Genomic DNA, 25,267 nt, shown 5'->3' with positions numbered 1-25,267 from the left:
CCAGGGACTCCTCATCCACACGCCACGCTAGCGGGGTGGCAGACTCTGTGCTCCTGGGTCTGCAGAAAGGAGCCAGCACGTGGTTGCATCTCCTAGTCTTGGCATAACTTCAGAGAATACTCCACTTAGGCCTAAAAGAGTCACATCCATTTCTTTTGCAGAAGGGCACCCTGTGAAGCTACAGCTCCAAGCGTGGCTCTAGTTTCAGTGTCGCCAGCTGGTGGCCTTTCAACAGGACCAAAAGGACTTGAATTCTTATCAGAGCTCGTGCTCCTTCAAGAACTGTGYAGTCAGCAGATGCTTTACAGAGAAAGTGAACATCATTTGAAAACAATCTGGTGTTTATTAGTCAAAAAGAATTCAGTGTTTGGGGTCCTCAGGCACTAAAGGAAAAGGTGAACACCTGTGGGCCTGGCCTCCTGAGASAAACCGTGCAGGGTTCCCTTTCCGTTCTGCAGTGACGAGCAGATTCCTTGCAGCACTGGTATGTCAGCACTTTGTTTTCAGTTACAGTGTCATTTGGCAGGATTCAGTATGCTTATGCTGAGATTGGGTTGCCTAAGACCCAGGCAGCAAGCCATTCACCTGCTCTCTCATGTTGCCCCATAGGTATCTTGATTCGTTAAGCTGTCTCTGCTTAGCCTGCGAGTTCCCTGGGCATTTAGTTTTAGGTGCCTACATAGGCTCAGAAGTGCCATTTCTGGGAAGACAGGCTCTTAGATCTTATTTAAAGCTGTGCTATGTTTCTGGTTTTTGTGAGGTAGGCACCTGGACTCTGTTTATTCCCCTGGAGAAGATTAAATAATTAGATACAGACAAGACTAATAGTCATGAGCCTGACCTTGTGCTTCATCATCAATACTGTCACTCAGGAACTGGGAGACTGGATTCTAGGTCCTGTGCCTCCTGAGGGGTTTGTCCCAATCCCTTCTGTAGCTCAGGAGAGCGCTCAAACCATCCCTCCCCTGAGTTGCTGTGCAGCYTTGTCTTGAGAGATATGATGCCAAGAGAGAATAGGAAGGAAGGGATGGCGTGCAAAGAGGAATGATGACCAGAGGGCAGTAGTTAGGATATTCCAGGGRATGGAGAGTCACAGACCTTGCTCCTTTCAGTACATTACGCATTTACACTAGATACCACCATCACGACCAAGAAGCACCAACATGAGATTGGCTGGTTTTCCCTCTGCAGATTCTCAGAGATGCCATCTGTTCCCCATTTATTGTATAAGTTATTTAKGTGGCCATGTGAGACAGACAGGATTGCCCTCTGGGCTTGGATGCCTTTGATGAAGCAGTATCTGAATTTAACACTAAAATTAAACAGACTTGATTTTATTGCCTTCATGTATTATAATGCCCATGAAGTCATTAAAACTTCATGTCTGCTCATTGATTTTTTTTTCCTGTTGTCTCACTGAAGTTTCTGTCGTATGCTAACATGCCTGCTTGACTGAATAATCAACAGCTGCTTTCCTTGCCCCATCTCAGAGGAAGTACAAATCCCTTTTGTATATCACAAATGCAAACATTAAAGGAAGTCATATGACTCGTATTTTTCATAAAGATACTACTGAAGTTGTCTATATGAACATGAGGTTCCTCCCTGGTACAACTGTGGGTATGAGATACATGTGCTTTGGGTTTGGGTACTCTAATAGCAGGGCTACTGGTGTAACCTAGTCTGGCAGTGCAGTGTGATGGACACTTGCCATGTGACGTCTGCTGTTGTACCTGCTCGGTGCCAGAGCAGCACTGGTTTGCTCTGGGAGGTTGTCAACAGGTTGCTACAGCCATGCTGTTTGCGTGCTCCGGCCCTTCTCTCTGAGCATAGGTCCATGCTCACTGAGATACATGCAAGTGCCCACACGTGCTGAAATTGAAGGCAGCCATGAACAGCTCAGAACGGGACCTCCCAAGGATGCAGGATGTCTGCACTAGTGTTTTCAGGGCTCACTAATGGTTCTCGGTTCTCCTGGCGGTCACGAGGGACCCGGCATTTGGTGACAATTCTTTGTCCATTTCTGTCTCACAGATTGATGAACTCCCTGAGGGAGCTGTGAAGCCTCCAGCAAATAAATACCCCATCTTCTTTTTTGGGACCCATGAAACGTAAGTGAATGAATATGATCTTTCCTTTGAAAATATCCTCTTTCACTTCAGCTTAAGTCAGCTCCAGTGGCTTTATTGGAACAGATCCTGACTGAAACCATTGGGAGACTAGAGTTGTAGCCTCTCATTTATATTAACACATGGGAGTGGAACCTGCAAGTAGGTGTGAATACTGCTGCCAGGGTGGTATGCAGTAGTCTGAGCATAAATAATAATCAGTTTCTATGTTTCCTGTAAATATAAGTGTTAGCATAAATTTAGTAAAGAATTATCTGAACTCAGATATTAAGACAAAATACATTTTACTTGGAGCAACACGCTGGAGACACCAGCATGTTGAATTCAGACATCTTCGGGTTCTTGTTGTGTGACAACTGTTTGATAGTTGGTAAAATGAAAGGGAGCAGAGTTGACCACAGAGTCTCACATAGACCTCAAATAGCTTTAAATATACGTATTCTTCTGAGATTTGTGCTGGGAATATGATAGCATGGAGCTCTCAGAAGTGATGGAAGAACTGAACCAGCTGACCCTATAGGGAAAGAAAAGGATTGGAACAGAAAGGGTAAGTTAGGTCTCACAGTAATTGCTAGGAAGTACAGAAGTTCAGAATTATAGTGTAACTGGTCTCTGGCTTTTCTAAACTGTGCACTGAGCTAGTTTAAAAAACCCATAATTTCCATTTTTTATTAAATATTTACTTTTCAAAATCTTTATTTTCACAATTGTGGGGAACATGCTTTGTAGAAACATGAAAAATGAAACAAAAAAATGAAGTTCTGGTGATATTTTAAATTCAGCTTTAGAATTTCAAAGTTTCATTCAAAATTTGTTTGTTTTCAAACGTTAACATTATTCCAGAACATAATATGGCCCAGAGCTCATAAATCATTTTTCATTTCTAAAGGCTTTAAGGGCAGTTTTTTTAAATAAAGATCAGACTAGTCTCTTTTCTAGTTAAAATATTTCCCCCTATTGCTATAGTGAAACAATTTGGTATTTCAGTATGTTGTGATCTACTACTGCTGTCATGAAATAATCTAAAAAGAATAAAGATGATCTTAAAATAAACCTATGGTACTTCAAAATTAGAAACCAAAATATAATTTTATTTTTTCTGAGTGAAAACCTTTTTGAGAAATGTTCTGAGAAAAAAATTCTGACCAAGTTTATTCTAAAACAAATGAATCCCAAACTGCTAATCTCTTTTGTTCTGCATTTTATTAGCCTGCGATCTGACTATAACATCTGAAACAAGAAAACATTTTGTAGCTACTACCTTAATAATTTACAAAGCATAACTATTAAAAAAGAACTGTGGTTTGCAGCTCATTAGTTTTATAGCAGAACAGTGAAAACTGTTGTACCCTTCCAGTGACAACGTTTCAAAAAGTATTTTACAATTATAATACAATTTATAATACAATTTACATAAAAGGCTGCAGAAATATTTCCATATGTTAATGTTCAGCTAAATTAAGGTGGATCATTCTAAGTTTCAAAGTTTTCCTTTGTTATTTGTATTAAAATGCTTGTATGTATTTTTGGTGACAAGGAAACATCTCTCAGTATTAGCAAAAGTGTAGATAAAATAGTATTTTCAGATCCTTTGCTCTGGTGGCCTCTAATATTAAAAAGACATCTGTATTTTTGAAGGTGATGATTTGGATTTGAAGTAGAAATGCATTTTTGGCCTTGCATTTTATAATTAAAGTATTTCTCAATGAGACAACTGAGTTTGGATTCCATTCTGTCTCAAACATAGTTAAGAGGAAGAAAGTTCTTTCCCCCAGAGATTTGTCAGCTATGGCCTTTATCCACCCGTTGGCTCTGTACTGGCAAATTTCTTGGCCAATGGGATCRTTTAAGTGAATGAAACTTTACACATTCATAAATGCTAGGAGGAATCAGGGCATAAATTAATCTGAAATTATGTTTACAGCAAGGAAGAAATATGATCTTGTGATTAAAGTATTAGATAAGGTATTAGAGACTCAAGGGAGCTGAGTTTTCCTCTGTACTCTGCTGTCRGTTTGCGTTTGACCTTGGGCAAATCTCTGTGCCTCAGAAGCCCGTCTGTAAAGAAGGAGAACTCACCTACCTCACGAAGATAGTATGAGAATAAATGCGTTATAAATGGTGGAGCTCCAAGATCCCGTGGTAATAGAGACCACAGAGTTAACACTAATTGCAAAGATCATCAGGAAAGTAGGACGGTGATTATGATGAAGGACGCTGCGCCTTGCTCAGCAACGCTCTTATGTTTGTGACATAGAATCTTCCGTGTGGGAATGAACGATTTTTTCATCTTCACTGTTTTTAATGTATATTTTATTTAACCATCCCAGTACCATGATGCAGAGCACGGTAAACATACTGGATATAGATAGCCAATGAATGTGAAATGACGCTTTCTTTGGTTGTATGTATGAAGTTAACTTTTTACAGTAAAATAGGTAGAAAAGTAGGATAAACCATTATTTTTTTTTCTTTTTCCTTGCACTAAGATGCCTGTGTCTGAAATTAGTTGGCTTAGCGCATAGCTGACTTCTGCAGCAGCAGAGTACAAAATCCCTCCTTTGCTGTGCTGTCTAAAAAACAGTTTGGCCACAAGCACCCTGTGTGTCTCATTGTTTCCTTGTATTACTCATCTGCCTATATTCACCCATTGTTTCTTGTCTTATATGAAATTATAATGTTGGGAAATAGAACATTTTCATTGTGTTCGCGCAGGATCTAACATGTGGGGGGCTTATTCCATGAAAGAAGCTCCCAGGCTTACTGGCAATATAGATAACAATAAATGTCACTGCTTTTTCTGTGCAGTATTGTAAGGGATGAGTTTTGGCTTATGGGTTCTAGGCATTCCTTACATGCTTAAACTTTTCATATGGTATTATTTTTAGGCCTTTCTGGATTTGTAACACATAGGATTGGAAGTTTGGTCCCTTGCTATTGCAGGCAATTACGTCATATAATCCCTTTCATAAACTGTTCAAGTGCCAGTTCCCAGCAGTAGTTAATATAATAAATGAGACTCGTTTTAGTTGTTTCTAGAGAGACTCAGCATGATTTTGTAACATCAAACATTGGGATGGTGAGCCAATCCATAAAATCAGACTCACAGCAGTAACTCAAAGCCAGCATGTAAAAAAATTTTAATGGAATGAGCAGAAGAATAGGGAAAACATTTGCACTGTTAATGTTTTTAATTTGAAGAGAAGGAATTAAAGTCCTTTTTTGAATGCTACCTTTGTTAAAATGCAGTGCGTTCCTGGGGCCCAAAGACCTTTTCCCATATAAAGAATATAAAGATAAGTTTGGGAAGTCGAACAAACGAAAAGGATTTAATGAAGGCCTGTGGGAAATAGAAAACAACCCTGGAGTAAAGTTTACTGGATATCAGGTAAATGAGTTTCCCTTCTGTTCCTCCTTATCTTTCTTATTTTCCTCTTATAAGACTTCTTATCTATGTAAACATTGGATGAGTGGTGATAGAAGGTCCTAGTTTTGGTGAAGAGTTAGCTAGAAAAGTTTCACAGCTGGTGATTGAAGTATAATTGTGTAATATAAAGAAAAATGTGGTCTTGCACTGTGTGACAAATTGAACTTCAATCATATTGCAGGGCCCTTTGCTTTCTGTGATATTCTAGGGTGGTGAAGTGGAAAATTCTGCAGCAGATTTAGCTGAATTAAAAATGGAAGGTTTTATTTACTCCAGTATAAACATGAATAATTTGTGACTTCTTCTTTCTGTTGTTCATTTTTACATCAAAATCAGAGTATTTTACACAGACCTTAAGGTCACTGCACTTTTGATTTTTACATCGGTAATGTATAACACATAGGACACTACTGCTGAAATTGTGAGGGGTGAGAAGGTGGAGGTTTAAGCTGCTGCTAAGTGATAGTAGCTGCTGTACAACAGCTCTCCCTGTTGGACATCAGGAATAAAAAGCCAGTCAAGCTGGAGAGAAGAAAAGTAGTCAGTGGGCCACATGAAACCAAAGAACTTTTCTCATTAAAAAAATATGGTCCTTTGAACACAGAAATCACCTCCAAAAGATGAAGAACACCTATTACATTATTAGCACAAAACCTTACGAACTAGTGGTATGGACCACCTGCAGACAAGCTGCTGCTCCTCCCTGCTCCTGTTTCATATTTTCAGCCTTGCAGATGTTTTATGTACTCTTGGGAATTTTTTAAAAAAATCTAATGACTAGACTGTGGGAGATGGGTCAAAAGTTCTCTGACAGTCTTCTGGTCAGCATTTGCTTTTTACTGTCACAGAGATTGTGCCCTTTTGGGGGTTTTATAGCAGCCATCTTTTTCTCCTGAGTTTGTCTCTCCTGTATGCAGCTAGAGCCTTAGAGTTTCCGTAGTTTTGCCCAAATTAGACCATGCTAGGTTTCTGCACTGGACAATCCTTAGTTCTCCAGCAAGCACACTTTTGTTATCAGATCTTGTGTTTTTGTGCAAATCCTTAAGAACATGCTATCCCAGAATCTGCATCTGATAACTCCTTTCAAGTGATGCCTGCAAAAATTGCCTGTGCAGYCCTTCTTGATAATTGTAAGAATAACCTGAGCCCTTCCTGACTAAAACGATTAAAGTGTAAGCTCTCTGTTATCAGTATTTTTATGTTCAATACAGAACAAAAATTAATTAATAGATTATAATGATACTGTTGTTATTGTTGTTTTTTTATTTTAAAGGCAATTCAGCAACAGAGCTCATCAGAAACTGAGGGAGAAGGAGGAAATACAGCAGATGCCAGCAGTGAAGAGGAAGGTGATCGGGTAGAAGAGGATGGAAAAGGCAAAAGAAAGAATGAAAAAGCAGGCTCAAAACGAAAAAAATCCTACACTTCAAAGGTTATCTCTGAACTTTTCCATTGTTACTCATGTGCATTTATAATCAAGACACTGTGCAGCTCACKGCAATCTGTCTTTTCTTCTCTAGCATTTTGATTCCAATACCATAATGATGGCATTCAAACAGGCCCAGGGAAGTGATCTGGCTATGGTAGACAGCAGTTGAAATACTGTGCCGAGTTGTGGTGCCCACACTTTGAGGAGGTAGAAGTATAGGAAACAGTTCAGAGAGTCTGGAAGGAAAATCTTTGCGAAGTTCGCCAGAGGAGCTCATATTTTGGAGGAAAGCATTGAGAGGTTTGATCACTTTATATAGGTATTTCCACTTGAAAAGCAAGAAAAATGCTTTAGGAGCATGCCTTCTGGGAGACATGAGTTCAAGTCTGTTGCCTGTCTGGGAGAACTCTAGCTTTCCTCTCCCATCTCCAGTGTAAGTGCCCCAYGCACCATGGTAGAAGATACGGGAGGGTCATGTGTGCTTAATTACTCCTGTTGTAGCTGTATGTAAATACTTCAATACTGTATCCAGAGAGGAAGGGAAGAAGAACTAATTCTGTAAGCAAGGAGTGGGATACTCAATTAGGAGATAAAGTGCCTACCTGCCAGTAAATATTTAAGTAACAGCAAAAATGAGAAAGTTAAGAGTAATATGCCTCAAACTGCCTCATAACAGCTGGTCAGTATAATTACCTATATGGTGACAACAGTTGGTTCAAATCCGCTGCTCTCTTGTCACCGACGTGAAAGAGAAAATGTTATAGGCATTTCTTCCAGTTTTGTGTGCCTCCAAGTCTGTCCTTTGCTTCCATTGCATCCCTTTGTTAAATTCGGGAAGGTGTGGCAGAGTCACACGCATCCACGTTCATGTTATTCTACTGAAAGTGAAAAATAAATGAAACAGAAACAAATAAACTAATTTGATCTGAGCTTAATTTGGGGGAGAACGGGAGTTCTCATGGTACATCCACTGAAGAATATGTATGAAATAATGTCACCCCCTTTGAATGTTTTATATTAGAAATTCAGGGCTGATCTACCACCTTCTTTCCAGAAGACTCTAGGCTAACAAAGGATTAGGAAAATGGTGGCTTAATGCCACAACTGATTCTTTTGTATTGTAGACTTGTGTAACATAAAGGGAACAGAAAAGATGTATTGGTTACACATGGCTTTAATGTTAATATATTAAAGCTGACAGTACTAAAAAAAAGTATGAAAAGCAGCTCTGTTAATGTTATTCTCATTTTACATCTCTCTGTTTAATCAAAACTTTTGTCAAGCTGGCACCATCTGTTTCATTAACTAACAAAACCTACAGGTGACCCAACACTAATACCTGTCTCCTATTACTCCTGCCTTACAGTTGACTGTGTCGCCAACCTGTCTCGAACACAGAATTTCTCCTTTCACTTCACTGATGGCAGTAACTCCAACTACTTCACCTGAAAAATGTTTTTCACCCCACATATCCTCCCCAGCATTTACCTTTAACAAGGAGCCACATGATCAGACAACTGAGCACGTACATTACAAAAGTGTTGTTCTGTGTTTGAAACACAGTTTCTACTTTCTAACTTTATTGTTGATCTTTTTAGAAATCCTCCAAGCAGTCACGGAAATCTCCTGGAGATGAAGATGATAAGGACTGCAAAGAGGAAGAAAATAAGAGCAGCTCTGATGCTGGAGACGCAGGCAATGACACAAGAAACACTTCTTCAGATTTGCAGAAAACCAGTGAAGGGGTAATCTACCGTTAATATAATTCACTTCACGTGCAGTTTGTTACCACAGGGCTTTGGACTTAGGGGTGAAAGGCACTGCGTTGCAGTGACCTGCACATACCGTGTGCAGACCTTTTTACATTCCATTTAAGTGCTCAGAATGATGTGTCTGGAACAGAAACATGGGACTGGTCCCTGTACTGATACAAATTTTGCTCTCGAGACTGAATGAGAACAGATATAATACGCATTATTTTTGTTCTGATGCTTGCATCGATGTCAGTTGAGAGTAACTCCACTGAAAACCATGAGCTGGAATGATGCAAAACTGATGTGAGAGCAGAATCAGACCATTTGCGTAATGCGTTTTGGCTTGCTAAACAGTGGGAGCCTGCTTATTCTTTCACACTTGCTTTAAATCTGTGCAATCCTMCTGACTTGTTTGGAGTTCATGAGGAGTCATGTAAATGTGCATTACAGGAAAGTCAGAATCTGCATAGTGTGGGTTGTAAGGCAGGTCCTGCCTTGGGATGTGCTCTTCCAAGGAGAGGGTATATACAGTCTGCTCCAGAGCAGCYTGATACAGAAAATAACCTGCATCCATGTTCGTGTCAGTCGTGTGTTCATGTCAGTATTATTTCATTGTGACTGCAACAACAAAAAGGTAGGCTGCGAAGCTGTGTCATTGGCAGGGGAATTGGTTAGTCGTCAGSCACCTTTAACAACTGGTACTATTTTTGTGCCTTTGGAGCAGAARAAGCCTCAGTGCTGCAGTGCTTACAGCTCTTACTCTACTCATGGCTCAGAACCAGTTCTGGCGGGGTTCCCATGCCACAGTCCTGCCGTATGACGGGCAGCTGGGCTGGGCTGTTGCAGGAGCTGCTGAGTGACACAAATCCCCAGGTGTGGGACGAAACCAGCCAGCAAAACGGACGAAACCGGCTCTCCTCTAACATTGCAGAGAKGCTTTAGCACCCAGTTGTATGCTCAGCCTCAGCCCTTTCTCACAAAACAACCTCTGGGGAGCTGCTGTTGTCTCCCACTTAAAGACTCCTCCCAGAGCTCCCTCTCTCCATGTCTCTGAGATACAGAGTATACATTTCATGCTTCTTAGCCTTGTAAAGATTTCCATGTGTAGCTTCTGGGGTCAGGAAGATAACATAGCCTCACCCTTTTGTATTCACTCTGAACAAGCACCAGGCCTGAGCCACAGGCTAACTCAACAATACACGGCACCCAGCTGTGCCTTCCCAGCACCTCACCTGCATAATTCAGGGGTCTGGGGCTTATGACTGTTGCAGGTGCATAGTATGTGTGTGGATCATGTTCTGGGCTAGTGAGTGCTGAGACATTTTCATGCTCTCAAATAGGTATCAGTGTGTGAAACCTGACTGTGATGTCCATCTGAAGTTCAGGAGGGCCTGCTTTGCTTCCCTTGTTTGTAGCGGTGAGGAGGATGTGTCTATGAAGTTCCGGCCTGTTCTCCGTTTAAGGACCAAATGTTTACTGAGTTTGAACAGTCACAGATTAAGTGACTGAGAAGTCCCATACTGTGTTGGCTGTATTGGTGGTGACATTCATATAGCTCTTCCTCCTGTATATGACATGCTTGTAACTATTGAGAAGTAGATCCAGCATGCTGGAACTTCATGTTGCTCTGCAGCATTTTCAAGATTGCCAGTATTTCAGCCTCTGTGCTAGAATACAGGCGACAGTTGCTGTGTCCTTCCTGGCAGTACCAACTCCACAGAAAAATTGTAAACATTGCCATACCCACCTGTGGAGCTGGCTCTGCTCTGCTCTGATTTCTTCAGCCTCAGCAGACTTCAAACATGAATGACAAGTCTTTAACTAGATCTTGGAAGCTTTTAATATTACAGAAAAAGCGAAGCTTTAGTAAYGGGGACAGAGAGAGATGGTTTTCAGGGCAACTTAAGATCAAAGCACAGACGGGTTTGGAGAAATTTGTATCCTGATACAAATATTTTAACTTGCCCATTTCTCCTGCAAAACCAGCAGTTCACATTTAAATCCTCTTCAGCGTTTCTTTCAGTAGTAAAGTTAACTCTTCAGATCAGGAGGGGACCCTCCATGTCTTGGTGTCCTCAAAGCYGAATTAGATGCCTTTTCAGAAGGTAAGCCTTTATCAGAGACAAAACACTTAGGAAAGCGGTAATCTGGTTTTATTGGTGTGTGTTGGTTTGTTTGCTTTGTGTTAAACAGCCAGTCGTACAGGTTCTATTTAGATTTACTTTCTGTGGTAATCGCAGGCTGTTCTGGGGCCATATTTTCTCTGAGGGTCTGCAGAGCATGCTGAGCCCCTGCCAGTCTGTGCACTTGGATTTCTAACTTGTAGAAAGGAACACAGGAAAAGGCTGGCACATGCCTGGCAGAGTGGGATTTGGTCTTCACATTCACACATAAGAACTCAGAATCACATCCAGATCTGTTAAAAAAAATATAGCTGAAATTACAGTCTCTTTAGAGTCTTTTAACTTGTGAGAAGAGCATTGGACTGGTAACACCCAGTTGGAAGAAAACGGGCTTCCTGCAGCCGTGGGCTGCACAGGAACTGCATACAGTGTTGAAGAGTTAGATTACTTTGTCCTTGTGAGAGGACAGCCGAGCTCAGGAGGTTTCTCTGGCCATAAGATGGCGCCAAGAGCACACAAAAATGAGCACTTGAGTGCACACCCTCTCCCTCTGTCCTCGAAAGGTCAGCAGGAACCGCTTGAGACTGAAACCAGAAAAGTGGTAGTTTCAAAATAGCTTGTAGAAAAGTGCTATGAATGTTAAGAGTCAGTAAGAACAACAGTTCAGAGCCCTGATCTCAGGGGTAGACATGCTTTGTTCCACTGGCCTGCCATGATGATGGCCATTTAAAAGATGTCTAACAGCAGAAGCTATAAAAGGCCATGGAGACCGGAGGGATGGTTAGGCGGCCGGCACGCTCGGCTGACCTTCGCTGCAGCACTGCCCAAGGACTGAGAGTCCTGGAGAGCTGGAGCTCCTCTGCTCTGTGCTTCCAAGGTCTCTGACCATGCAACAGTTACCCAAAGGACACAGGCAGCTTTTCTCTTAATAATGATGAGATAATAATTATGCATCCTAATGCCTGGACTACAGGCTGAAGACGCATTTCTCATCTTCAGATAGGAGGGAACTTTGCCACTTAATTGTACTTTCACCCTCAGCATTATGAGGGTTAACTGCTGGCGTCAAATGATTTGATTGCAGGAGCATCTTCACCTTTCTTTAATGAAATTTCTAACCTCCAGGTGGTAGGAGCCAGAAGAAGACTCAAAACTCATAGCAAATAAAAGTACTTCCAAAGCTATGATGATTGTTTTTAGCCAATTTCTTGTTCAAGGGCTTGACTCATGATTTTCTTTCTCCCTGGGGTTGAAAAAGCTGCTTTCTTTTTGCATCTCCATCCTTTAGTTTCCCTCCCATTTCTGAGGACTAGAGACAGTCTCAGCAGGTGAGACAGTTTTCTCTGGCTCAGCCACCATGTATAATTCCATGTTGGCACTACCTGTTTCTCAGACTCCTTCCCCTATGCTGTTTGGCTGATTCTCTCTCCAGAAAGATGCAAAGCCTGAACTCACAGTTTTATTAGATTGATTAATTAATCATATATTGGCTATGGCAGCCTATCCCTGACATTGCTCAAATCAAGAGTCACAGCCCCCCAGTGACAAGAGTCCTCTGTTCTTAGATACTAAAGTGTTATGACTTTCTCAAAGTACCCATAAACAGAATATTCCCATGGAAAGGTATTCCTGTCTCTGTGTTGTTTACTTTGTGTGGTACAAAATTAGCTCATAAATCAGTGAATCCATGGCATCAGATTTTCATTCCACGTATGTATCTCCTGTTACTTGTGTGTTTGCTTCTTGGCTGCCATAACTCTGAAACATTATAACTGAACACCTAAACTGTTTTTTACTGCTCTGGATACCCATATAATGATATTTTAAAGCTGACTGTAGTCTGCAGCCTGTTAGGCAGTATTTGAATGTTACGGTCAGTGTGGCTGTGTGGCCAGGTTTTCATTCAATATTCATTATTTTCTTTGCGGGCCAGACTTGTCTTGGTGAGCTGGGCACTCTGTCCGTGTAAGCCTGCCTTTCCTCTGTGTAAGGGCGCACGCAGTTGTCTTTCAGGTGGCGAATGATTTTACTGAGTCTTTGAAARATAATAGATTTCTGGGAAATGAAATACGGGTTTTTGCTCCGAGGACAGCTAGAACATTAAAGTGGGGTAAAGGACTGTGATCTTTTTACTCACACTGACAATCAGTTACTAACATAGGAGTCAGTGGAGCTATTTGTGGAGGCAACTGCTTGCCAGCATGAATAAGGGGATCAAAATCTGGTCCAAAATTACTGCCATCTGATACTATTGCAATTGGGAGAACATATTTAAAACAGCCTGTGTCCAAGACACATTTTTTGTTGTGATGTTCTGGTGGGGTAGCAACAATTCCAGGACTGCTGTGAGAGAAGGACATTGCTCCCATCAGTAACTGCTAAAACACTCCTGCGCTACCGGGTAATGGCCAAACCATGCCAGAGAAATACAGGTTCCCTGTGTTCCCCTGCTGTGGCTCTGAGGTGTTTGGCGCTCTCGCTCTTCCTTCCTTCTCAAGAATAACGCTGGGTAAACTGCGTAGCAGGTTTGGGATTTTAGCAGCGTTAAAAGCATAGCATTTAGGGCTCTTTTCAATATAAAAGCGTTGCGTGGGCATTTTGCCAGAAAAGTAAAATGGAATATAAATTTCTGTCTGAAAATTTTTCCAGGAATTTGAAGTTATTTAAAATACACCCTTCCAAACCAGGTAACATTTGTAAACATGTGTTTAACTGTTACACAGTGTAAATTTCTATGTTAAAAATCAAATAGGAGCATGCTCTCAACCACAGCTCTAAAGAGGTGTGTTGCGTGGTGTCTTCAAATAGCTCAGGAGCACAGCACTCCTGAAAAAGGCAGTGGGACATAACCTAAGAAAATGTCTGAATACAAGCAGAGATGAAAGCGGCTGGTATAAATGACATACACCCTTTGCATCTCTGTCTGTATTGAAACCGGTAACCAGTGTGACCTCAAACCAACACTGAGTAACAAGAGTACAGAGCAAGTAATTACCCTGCTGCCCATCCAACAGGAGTTAAAGCTCAGGATGGCAAAGTCACTTGCTGGACACTTTTGAGGACAGAATTTTCAGTGCCAGAAGAAGCCAAGGCAGTCTGGGGGGTTAGGTTTGTTCCCTGCTCCCTGTATTCCCTGCCCTTCTGTTGTAGCTTCGTGTCCGGTTGCACTGATTACTGAAATTTTTCCCTTACATCAGCCAGACTCTGCTGGTTCTTCCGTGCGCGGCGGCATTGGTCAGCACAGCACGCTTTGCAGCCTATCTTACAGTACAGCTGACTTGTTCAAACAGAAATGCTCCCAGTTAATCTGTTTCTGAGGAGACGTGAAGTCCTGGAGGCCGTGGGAGCCGCTCAGCCGTGCTGCGGCCCCGCTCGGCGGTGGCTGCCCGGCGCGGGGGCTCGAGGGCCGCGTGCGTCGGGACGGAAGATGGTCCCGGAGGCTGTGTGAGCGCTGGAGACGGCCTGCGCGCGGCGCCTGTGCTCTCCGGGCCCCGCAGACGTACCGGTGCCGCACTGGGCAGTGGAATTACCGACGTTCGCAGCACCCGCAGGGAGCGGTGCCTGCCCAGTCCTGGCCCCGAGGCGCGTTAGCACTCCGAGAGGACACCTTTCTTCACTGGATCCGGGAGCGATGCTGTAGGGCTGCTTCAGCACCCGTCCTTCCGTAATGCTGGGTAGCAGCTGTCATTAAGAGCCTTTGTGGGAGGCACGATTTGACTGACTAATCATTTTGTGATTGTTTTAATGGATGCCTGCACCTCCCTCGGAGAGGAAGAGGAAAGGCAGCGACCCCCTCCAAGCCTCGTCTCCAAAGCGTCTGTAAGTACARCCTCAGTGACTCTTGGGCAGGAGCGAGAGCAGTGGCAGCGGGAGCCGCGGCGAGGCWGGGGGGCGAGGGCGCAGGGCACGCTCCTCTGGGCTGCGACTCCATGCAGGAGCATTTTGTAACCACCCCCGATGAAGGGTTGTCGGGCAGGGTGCAGCAGGACCTCCCAGGCGGAAAGCAGGGGTTCCCGTAGGGCCTGCTCGCGTGGCAGCGCTTTGCAGAGCCCTGGGGAGGGCCGAGCCGAGCCGAGCCGAGCCGAGCCGCTCGGCAGTGCGGCACCTCGACAGGGGGCCAAAGCCCTGCGCGGGCGCCCGTGTGTGGTTGCCCTGGGGGACAGACAGGCGTCGTCCCCTCTAGCCGTGGCACCTGATGCAGTCGGGAATGGTGACCCAGCGAGGGAGAGAGCTTAGGCAGGAAACCGCTAGTGCAGGGATGTTAAAATGTCCTCTTTTTCATATTCTCTTCCAGATCCTGTTTAGAATGAAAATCCCGTCTTCCCCAGTGGATTTACCCTGTACCCCCATCTCTTACTCCTTGATGTTGGGTCTTTTTTTTTCCTGGATGATCACACCAAATACATTAACTCCTTCGTACTGGCTGTGTGTTGTGTTTCTTTCCGTCTGTCAGGCTGCGGGGGATGAGCGTTCACACTCGCCCTTCCTTAGAGAGGAGAGGTCTTGTCCAGTGCTAGGTAGTCATGTAGCAATCCAGGTTTTCATGTTGTTCAGCAGAAATAACGTRTTCCTCCCACTGGGGGTTTTGCTATCTCTATTTAATATGAAGAAAATGAGCCCTGGAGACACTTGCCACATCATGAGGACAGTSTGATCCCCTTCCCATAAATGTCAATGGAAGCAAGAGCTGACCTTGAATCGGTCAAAAAGTGGGAGTGCCTTCCTTTTCTGTCATCCCCTCACAGAGGACACCGAGCCGAACCGTGTCCTCTCCGGAAGTAACATGCAGATACGTTAGCTGTGAAAACTGTGTTTGTGTCTTCRTGCTTATTAAGTGCGCGCTTGTTCGAACAGCACAAGCTCTTCCCATCGCMGGGTGCCAGGATACGGCAGTGACCTCCTGACCCTTTGCATTAGGCTTATTGATGATGTACTGTAATGCAAAAATTCCAAATTTGGTGGTGTTGGAACTCTACTGCAAGATTCTTAATTAAATGATTGGGGAAAACAAAAACCACATGCATGACTAAAGCTGCTTATTTGAATAAAGCCCTAAATATTTACTTTTAAACTCTCTTCTTCTGTATTTTGTAGCGGTATGTTTAGTTGATGTAACATAAGCATTTTTCTCTAGAAAAAATATTTCTGCTCAAACAGACCACGTAGTTACTGTACCTGGGAGTCTGAAGTGTAGGAAGTTTGCTGCAGCCTGCTTTTTCTTACATTAAATATGGTTCTCTTTTTTTCTCTCTTTCAGACTTAACCAACATAATGACTGCTGAATATTAAGGGAAAACACAAGAAGGTTACATGTTTGGTTGTCTAATATTCTTGGATTTGATATGAGTCACCACATCTGTTCATTAGTATCATCAACAGCATCCCAGTTTGTATGCACATTATTCACATTCCTATCTGTTGTGTTTGCAGAAATGACATTTTACCCTTTTTTCTAAGGGTTATTTTTTGATTTTCATATTATTTGGTTGCATGAAGTTGCCCTTTACCAGTGGCTGAGGTTTATGAAGATACTGCATACTTGAACATGTTTTAGATTCATTCCTTTTCTAAATAGAAAAGGTATAACTCCAAATTAAATCATTCTAAATCAGCATTTTTTAAAAATAAGTAAATCATAGAAACAAGTCCCCTACATGCAATGCTACAAGAATATTTTCCACCTACAGACATAACTTTAACTTGCCCTATATCCATTCTTACTTTTTAATCAGTTTACAACATGAAAGAAAGAAAAACTTCTTCATTTGAGATCATTGCAAAGTTCAATAATGTAATAAAATACCTTTCCTTATTAGAAGTACCTAGCTAGTTATACTCTTAATACTTCTCAAAATCATGATGTAATGTACACTATCTGACTTAGTTCCTATATGTGGAGTTAGTGAAAGTCTTTTTGTGTTTCTTTAGATTAATACAAGGATTTTTTCCAATGCCAACACAATTTGAGATCATTCATTTGGATGCTTTCCATTTTTAAGCTTACTGTGATATAGAACCCTATGGGAAACCAAAAGAAAACATCAATTTTAAATAATGAAAGGCTTAAAAAAGGATGCTGTCATTCTGGCTTTTTTTTTCCTTTTGGAAATAGAACTAGACTAGTAAGTAAGCATTCCAAATCCATTATTCTGTGTACATTATTGTTGCTATTGTGATAATAGAGATTTTTATTTATTTTTATGCCAGCTTTTATTGTGAAAACATATTTAGTCTGGTTTTATCAATCCTTGTTATGCTTGTCCTTGGAACATCTTTTGCGTATTCAAGGTTTGTAGTTGACGAGTTTACTGTAAAAAACTTTTAAAAACACAACAAAAAAACAAAAAAGAAAACAAAAAGAAATCAAAAAAAATGTATTGTTTTTACAGAATAAATTTATTGGAATGTGTATTGGGAGTAAGGTTTGAGGTTGTAAGCAACTAAGTTAGCGTCATATTTGGCTTCATACGTGTAATAATGTGAGGTATTAATGTAAGTCAAGTATTAAAGCAAAACATTCTGTTAACATGAGTTGACCATAATAGATACAAGTGCAGGTGAGATCTTTATTTTTTTTTCTGTACTTTGCCTTTTCTGGATAACAGGAGGTTATTAAATTCACCTTGAATGTATTCAAAGTTTCTTTAAAAACATTAGAAGTAACATCAGAGGCTCAATTACCTGTTTGGGAGACAGCATGCCCAACAGCTCTGGGTTTGTTTTCTTGCGAAGACATTTGGACGTGGAGCTGTCCCGAATTCTAGCATATACTGAGGGAGTCCACACCAGGGAGGTTGGGTGCTGGAGGAAATGATTTCATCAGCTCCTTTTTGCCAAGGAACACTGACTGAGAGATGTTGTCATTATTTTGGACCTGCCCCTTTGGCTACAGGTATGAAACCATGGATTCTCTCTGCTGAGCACTTCTGTGAACTCRGTGTTCAGCTGGAGAGTGTTCAAGCATGAATTTCTTTCTGCTTTGAAAGTCCCCCAGTGTAGGGTGCAACATGCATGTGCATGAGCTGGTACTTTCTTGTTATTGAATAGGTTTAAAAAGAAAATTAAAATTCTCTAAAAACATCCAAAATCAAACACCCCAAAATAAAGTGTTTCTGGTTAAAATATATCAGCTAATTTCATCTGTGAGAAAGGCACTAAATGTATTGTTTTTAGTATAAACACCCACAGAAGTCATARAAATAGTTCTAAATTGCAAACGGAAACATAAACCACATGAACCAAGGTCTTTGTGTCTGCTGCTACTTGCTTATGACCTAACATCATTAGCAAAAGTAGCTGCATAGAGAAACACAGCAAAAAACCCTCCTCTCTGAAAATGCATGCTGTTGTGTAAGGGCTGATGTTGTTAACGGTACTGAGCACATGCCCAGTTCAGAAATGCTAATAAGCACATGCTTAACTTTAAGCAGATGAGTAGTCTTTTAAGCAGAATTGAATCCTTAAAAGTATTAACAAAACTATATGATTTGCTTATCATATATGGAATCTTACCATGAGAGTTGACTGCTTCTTAAAAGATTTCTTGGGATTTTTAACAAGGCTGACCCACCAGACATACTTTTTGACAAATAAAACATGTGCATGTGACAGAGTTATGTATGTTAATTTTTGACACTTCAAAAACATTGATCTTAAAATTCTACAGTAGCTTTGTTTGTGAATTGCTAACACTGATATCCTTCAGTGTATGGAAGCAAAGCACTGACATCATTATTATTTAACTCCATGCAATATTTCTAAAAATGTCAAAACAGCTTAAGAATAGCTATATGAACTATTATTTACTGTGATGTAAAATCAAAATGTTGAGAAGTGATACTGAAGGCAGTTGTCTTTATTTTCCCTTTTCTGAGTAGGATAAACAGACTGCGCAGCTTCACACAATTGTGCAATTTTACACATCTTACACACTTCATTTGGGTTCCACTTGACTAGTCCAGTTACATCCAAAGCCAGTTATGTACACAGCCAAAAAGAGGAACTGAAAGCAGTGGCGCTATTCCGTTTTTTCTTCTTGTTTTGGTTTCATAAAAAACTCTGGCTTGTTGACACACCTGTAAGCCAACAGCTGGGGAAGAATCCCATACATTACGTTCAATATCAGAAAAACCTGTTTTGCCTCTTCAGGGACTCTGTAGATGTAAGGAGTTCGAGCATGAAGAGAAGCACCAATATGGGAAAACTGAGCCTGTGGTTGTATATAATGTATATATTAAAAAAGGTAAAATTGATGTATATTTTGGAAAGACAGCATAATCTGCATGCAAGTATGCATCTCCAGTGACATCTTCCAAGCCAACCCTTTTATTCCTGAATTATCTATTATACTTTTGCACAGCAGTATAAAAATACAGTCTGAGCTACAGGCATTCAGTCATTGATGTAACACCATGTGTAGGATTCCGTCCTTGGCTAATGGATGATAATTTGTGCAACAGGGTCCCTGATTATTCCCCAGGGAAATGGCCCGGGAAGCGTGCATCAGTGCAGAGACCTGCTTTCTTCCGTCTCAGCACAGCAGTGGGGTAGGACTTGCACCCACCTATCTGGAAGTTGTTTGGCATCAACAAGAAACAAACAGGCACTCCCTCTAAATACACGTAGAAAATAAAAACTTGGAAAAAAAGTTAAAAAAATCTTAGACTCAGTCTTGCAGATACTAATCCCAGAACTCCTGATGGTTTCACAAAACTTCTGCAAAATTTGGCCTTTGGGCTGGAAGCAGGCAGTTCTGAAGTGCAGGTTAAGTTTACAGTGAAGGTTATATGCAGAGAACCTTGCTGAGCTGAAGCATATTTTTAGCATAAACAAATATTTAAAGCTAGAAGCACCAGAATTGTTGCTGTCTTTTGTCTCCATCTGTTACCTACTATTTCAAGCAACAGCTCATTCACATTAACTATTGTGTGTCCAAATTTAGTTAGTTAGTTAGCAGTGGAGAGGGAACTCTGAGAAGATAAACAACAATTTGATCTGAAGCAGAGCAGGAGAAAGGGATGCCAGGATTTTAGTAATACAGTGGAGTGCACTCTGGCCAAATTGTCTTTGCTCTTCTGACTTCAGCAGGAGTTATTTAGGACTCACAAACACAATTCAGTTCATGGTTAGCAAAGTTAATAGTGAAATACAGTGCAGGTGTCTTAATAAACACCCCTTAAGCAAGTGGTTAGGCTGAGACCATAGGTTAAAACAGAAAAGCAAATTGGTCTTTAGGAGATTGTAACCACTCCCACTTAAGAGGGAGAGCTGATCTAGCAAACCTGAGCTAGGAAACACAGTAATCAAAGAAATCAACCACAAGCACACTTCAGCAGAGTGCCACTTAGCATGTTTCTGTAAATACCTATTACTCAGTAAACAGATGTTCAGGGGCACATTATCAGCAGCATTTTTGTATCAGCCTAAWAAGTCAGCTTGTCCATAGCAGCTTATTTGTTCTCACCTGGTTCAGAGCTTTAGGTGCCTGTGTGGTCTTGCTCAGATACCTGCTACCTTTCCTCACCTTGGGAGCCATCTCGGAGCAGGCAGCCTACAGTATTTGAGGTAACGCTTTCCCAAGGAGTTAGACGGCCACCATCTGGCTTAGAGTAGGAGGCCTGGGGCCATCTGATGTTTATGTAGGTACTAACAGCCTCCCTGTAGTACTTTAGGGCCTCTTCTGGGGTGAACAAGATACTTTCTATAGAGAAGTGCCACTGGGTTACAAGGTCCTGCTGGCTCTGAGCATGGCCAGCAGCACTTTGGAGAAAAGGTCACAAGCCCTGTCAGAAAGTACTGTAAGTAGTTCTGCTTCTGGGAGAATCTCTTTCATCTCAGACACAGAATTCCCAAAGCCTCCTAGATGGCTTTAAGGTCTAGGCTGTATTTTGTGGTTTCTTTCTTACAGCAAAAGCCAAGAAGCATTAGTGAGTTTCCAGCATGGGGGGGGGAGGGGATGACTGTTACCTTTTGTTCTATTTGCAGTCCAAATAGAGTTTTACTGGCTAATGAGGCACCATATGGAGAAGTTACTGTTTATTAGACTTGTTTGTCAGCTTAACACCTTGCTTTTCTTCTGTTATCAGGGAGGATGTTCAGGTATGTTCAAGTCACCACACTGATTTATTTTATTTTTTTTTCTTTAATTGATTTACCTCCATGGAGACTGTGTTATGTCTACAATCTCTTTCTTTTTTGGAGAGTGTGTGGGGGGGTATATTAAATCATTCCCTAGTAGCCTAAACCAGTTCTTGTTTCACATACCAGACTCCCACCAAATCCATAGCTTTAAGCAGTAAGGGCTGTTAGTCGTTCCAGATCACTATGCCTGATTTGCACTGAGCTGGCATTAGTTAAAGATGAGTAGTTTAAGCTACTCCTTGGTGCTTTCTGTTATTGAAACCTCTTTCAGTGGAGAATGCTGAAAATCAGAAACCCAAACTCTGGATGAAAAATTAAGCAAATAAGTTGTTTCAGGTAAACTTCTGATACAGCCTTCTCTCTCTAATGTCCAAACTTCTTTAAAATCTTGAAGCACTGGTCAGCCTGCGAATCAGGCCATTCCACAACAACTGTAAGAGGTCTAGTGCTGTTCAACTCAACAACTGCAATTTCCATATGCCTGGAACTAATTTAGCTGTTGTCTGTATGAAATAGTTGGGATTAGATTTTACCATATTCTGGCTGTAGATTGCTCATAGGCAGTACTTGGAGTTGGCCTGCAATCAAGAAAGCCCTCCAGTTAGGGAAAGAGAAAGGCCTGAAAAAAGGTTTGGAGTCTTCCTTCACTCTGTGCACTCTCTCTCTAAAACCTACTAAAAKCAGATAAAATTTTTTAGAGATTTCAGAGGGGTTTGGCCCAGGTCTAATGAGCCTAAGAAAGGCCACGACAGAGAGCAGGGAGAAGGCAACCTGGTGACATCTGTTCCTTGGGTTTAGTTCCCTTGTAGACAAGAGGCACTGCAGAAACTAGCTAAAACAGAGATTGAAAGATTAAGTAAAACAATTGGCTGGAGAAGGAGAGAAAAACCTTCCACATCTCAGAGCAGGGAAGGGAAGGGGGCTATGAGGAGTTGAAGCAGAAAGAGTGATGTGTAGCAGTATGGCTCAAGAAGTTGGAACTCTTCTCACACAATTCACTTGCACAGGTGAACACCAATTCATCAAGTTCACAGAGGCTATTCAAACCCTTTTGTGTAATCAAAGCTCCTGGTACTTTAGTCCTGTGACATTTAAAAAGCTGTTTCTACAGCTTCAGAAAGCCCAGAGTGTCCCAACCTATTCTGGAGTCTGAATATCAGTAACAGAATAATTCAAACTGAGATGTATGTGATTTGGAAAAAAACACCAAGTATTAAAAGGGATATTTCCCTTTATGCCATGAAAGGCTAGGCACTTTCACACACTCTTTTCTTTGTTTAGATGTATCACATGGCACTTTGAGACTATCTGCAAAAAGTATGTATTTTTTAAAAATAATTTTAAAAAATCATTTTAAATTAAAAAAATTTTAAATGGTGTTAGTTCATATGGGGCAATGCCTCCTGTTTCCTTCTTTAGTGTTCTACCTTTTTCAGGCCTGTGCTCATAAGAGAAGACAAAACATGTTTCAAAAACTACGTATATTTTAAATAAAATTGCAAGTGTAGACAAATGTAGAAATAGTGTTTGGTGACTCAGAATGGCTTAAAAAATATCTAAAAGTGAGCCCTCAATTCATTATACATCACACACTTCTTTCTGAGTTGCTCACAATTGAACAAGTCAAATGAGTTAAGTCATTTTCAGTTATGAAATTTCTGAAGTTCATTCTGCAGTGCATTTAAGTATTGGGAAGTGCTTTTGTGGTATTTAACTCAACTTTTTTTAAAAGAAACTCAACAGGGGGGAAAAAACACTCTAAAGACGGGGTTTTTTGAATCAGGAAAATATTGGGGGAGTGCAACAACATGCTGTTCTTCTAGTTGGTTAATTCTTGTCAACCCACAGAGTTTTTGCTTGTGCCCAAGAAAAGCTTCAAACAGTAAGAACGGAAATACATGAGCATTAGCTTTGGATTACTAATAGCTTTTCCCCTCCTTGTGTAACTTATAAATTAGCGTTATCCGGAAACCAAGCCACAAAGGACAATGGAGAATATCTTTTTAGGCTTCAGCAATAAAATGTTGCATAGCTTAATCATACAGATACAAGATGCCATTAACAAAATGCCATTTAAAAGAAGTGTGTGTTATGGGAAACAGTTTTTAAAAAAAAAAAAAAAAATCCAGTCTGAGAATGAGCATTTTTGTAATTTTGCAAGGTTTTGATGGCATGTTTTGACTTTCCCTTGTGATAAATAATCTATAATGAGTGGTTTCTTTCCTGACTGCCTGGGGAATTCATGAAACCCAAGTAGTCTGTCAGTAGAGAGAGGTTCCTGATGCTGGGTTGCCTACTTTAGTTGTCTTGTGCTTTTTTTTAGATTAGATTTGGGCCAAACACAGTATAAAGTTTTAGATGCTCAAAAGGTATCATAAACTCTCCGTTAATATATTTGCCAGATTCCATTCTGATAGTTTGATGATTCAAGATTCTGTATAAGCTATTTAAAAAACAAAAAGTCATCTCATTCTCTGTGGTAGTTGCTCACAAACAGAAAATAAACAGTCACTCCCCTGTCCTTACTGGACAGTTAAACTGGATTGCAGTTGGTATCTGTGATTGTTATCTCTGGCATGGGGAACAAAGTGCTGGTCCGTGTTTGTCTAATAGCAGTACTCAAATTACACTTACTGCTGTGTTCCTATGTTCTCATTACTGTTACAGGATTATATACGTGTTTTTTCTACATTGTCTGGATCTTCAGAGCACATTTCATTTGCTACATACAGAACAAATCAATTAGTTGTTACCATCTCAAATGTCAAATGTTTATCTGTATGATATGAGAGGCAATTCACTAGTTCTTGTTGACTTTCTTCTTTTAGTCTTCTCATACTCATCAGCAACAACTAGTAATGAACTATGATCACTTAAGAGAAGCAAAGCAGAATGAGTTACGAAAGCATGATCTTTGGTAAGCCTTTGGGAATGTGAGCATGTGTTAGTGTTATTGTRATGTGTTGCCTGGGATGTTTCCACTGCTGTACCAAGATCCTCAACCAATGTTGTCTAATTTAGGTGACTCATAGGTACTCTTTTCATTTAGTTTTTCCAAACTACCTAGTTTGTCAACATATACTATGATTTTTTTTAACATGGTCCACTGTTACAGCTTTGAAACAGGCTTTCTTCATGGCTTCAGCTAAAGACTACATGATGCTTTATAAAGTTTAAATGAGTCCAATAAAAATATTTTGTCAAAGGGGAAAAGTCTACCAAAGCAAGAATGCAGCCATTAGAGACATGTAATAAGCTGGATGCTACACTTCCTTAAATTAGTTCTTTATAGATATAAAAAGTTATCTTAAGCTACAAGGCAAAAATCAGCATGATAGTGGTAAAGCACTGGGCCCCTTATGCATTCTGTAGTTCTCTATGTATTCACCAGCAACTCAAGAGTGAACATATTACAAGAAATACCTGAGCTAGTCCTCCAGCATGTATAAGGGTTAAATCGGGCATCCAGGAACAACCAGGCACCAGTAGGCCATATAGTGCAATCACATAATATGGCACAGAGTAGAACATGTATGCCAGCATCTGCATTTTAAACAGAAACATTAGTTGCTTTGCAGTATGAGGGAGATGCATTTAAAAATCAGACAGCTGCTGACTGAGGAACTGAGACTATTCAAGAATCACACTCCTTGGAGCAATGATTCCCAGGCCTTTTTGCAGCTATAACTTTCTTGAGAGAAGAATTTTGTACCTGGATGCTGTTAACTGGATCCAGCTCCCCTATGGCCTCAACTAATACTGATGTCTGTTGTCTTTTTGTCCCACCCAAATCCCCTTCATCCTGGGACATGCTTCCTCCTACCCCCCTTTCCATCTCTGAGGCCATGCCACTAAACCTGGCTTGACCTAACTCACTGTCCAACAGGTGTGTGCCCAATTCTCAAGCTCCATAGCACTTCCACCTCTGGAGTGCGAGATGCATTCAAGCCTACCAAGAACAGGTCCACCAGAGCTTTTTGGGTTCTGCACTTTATCATTTCAGGCACTGCCCCCATACAACCGCAAGGTTTGCAAAAGAAAGACAACCTTGCAAATACTAAGAAACCTAAATGAAATTACTCTCTCCTCTGCAATGTTCATGTAAATAGGCTTTGTAAAAAAAAATATCACTTTTAAAGGAGTGTGTCACTGAAGACAGAAGCATAAAGTGAGTTTAAGGACTCTAGTCCTACTACATTAATTTTTGCTTCATTATTCCAGACTGAAAGTCTGCATTGCCCTTTTAAAGAAGGGTGATGATTATT

The 25,267-nt window shown here is 41.1% G+C and overlaps 2 protein-coding genes across 5 annotated transcripts in view; one reads left to right on the top strand and one right to left on the bottom strand.

Annotated features, from left to right (window-relative positions):
- The first annotated feature begins 830 nt into the window (after nt 1-830).
- HDGFL3 (HDGF like 3) lies at nt 831-15,933 on the top strand. The gene is made up of 6 exons (XM_085303677.1): nt 831-913; nt 1,989-2,111; nt 5,379-5,517; nt 6,830-6,988; nt 8,584-8,730; nt 14,060-15,933. Exons 1-6 carry the CDS (start codon nt 831-833, stop codon nt 14,177-14,179), a joined length of 771 nt encoding a protein of 256 aa, XP_085159803.1. The 3' UTR covers nt 14,180-15,933.
- Nucleotides 15,934-17,237: 1,304 nt separating this feature from the next.
- The window catches only part of TM6SF1 (transmembrane 6 superfamily member 1), a 22,761-nt gene continuing 14,731 nt past the window's right edge, over nt 17,238-25,267 (bottom strand). For all 4 annotated transcript variants that reach the window (XM_085303469.1, XM_085303466.1, XM_085303467.1 and 1 more), the window contains 2 exons: nt 24,426-24,545; nt 17,238-19,071 (listed from right to left, as the gene is read on the bottom strand). In XM_085303469.1, the coding sequence (XP_085159595.1) occupies nt 18,880-19,071; nt 24,426-24,545 (312 nt within the window). In that variant the 3' untranslated portion in view covers nt 17,238-18,879. The remainder of the gene's footprint in view (nt 19,072-24,425; nt 24,546-25,267) is intronic.

The sequence above is a fragment of the Rhea americana genome, unplaced genomic scaffold (genome assembly GCF_003343005.1).
Source record: "Rhea americana isolate MKP2758 unplaced genomic scaffold, rheAme1 scaffold_2, whole genome shotgun sequence".
In the NCBI taxonomy this organism is placed as follows: domain Eukaryota; kingdom Metazoa; phylum Chordata; class Aves; order Rheiformes; family Rheidae; genus Rhea; species Rhea americana.
The sequence above is the reverse complement of the archived record's forward strand: the minus strand, read 5'-3'. Positions and strand labels throughout refer to the sequence as shown.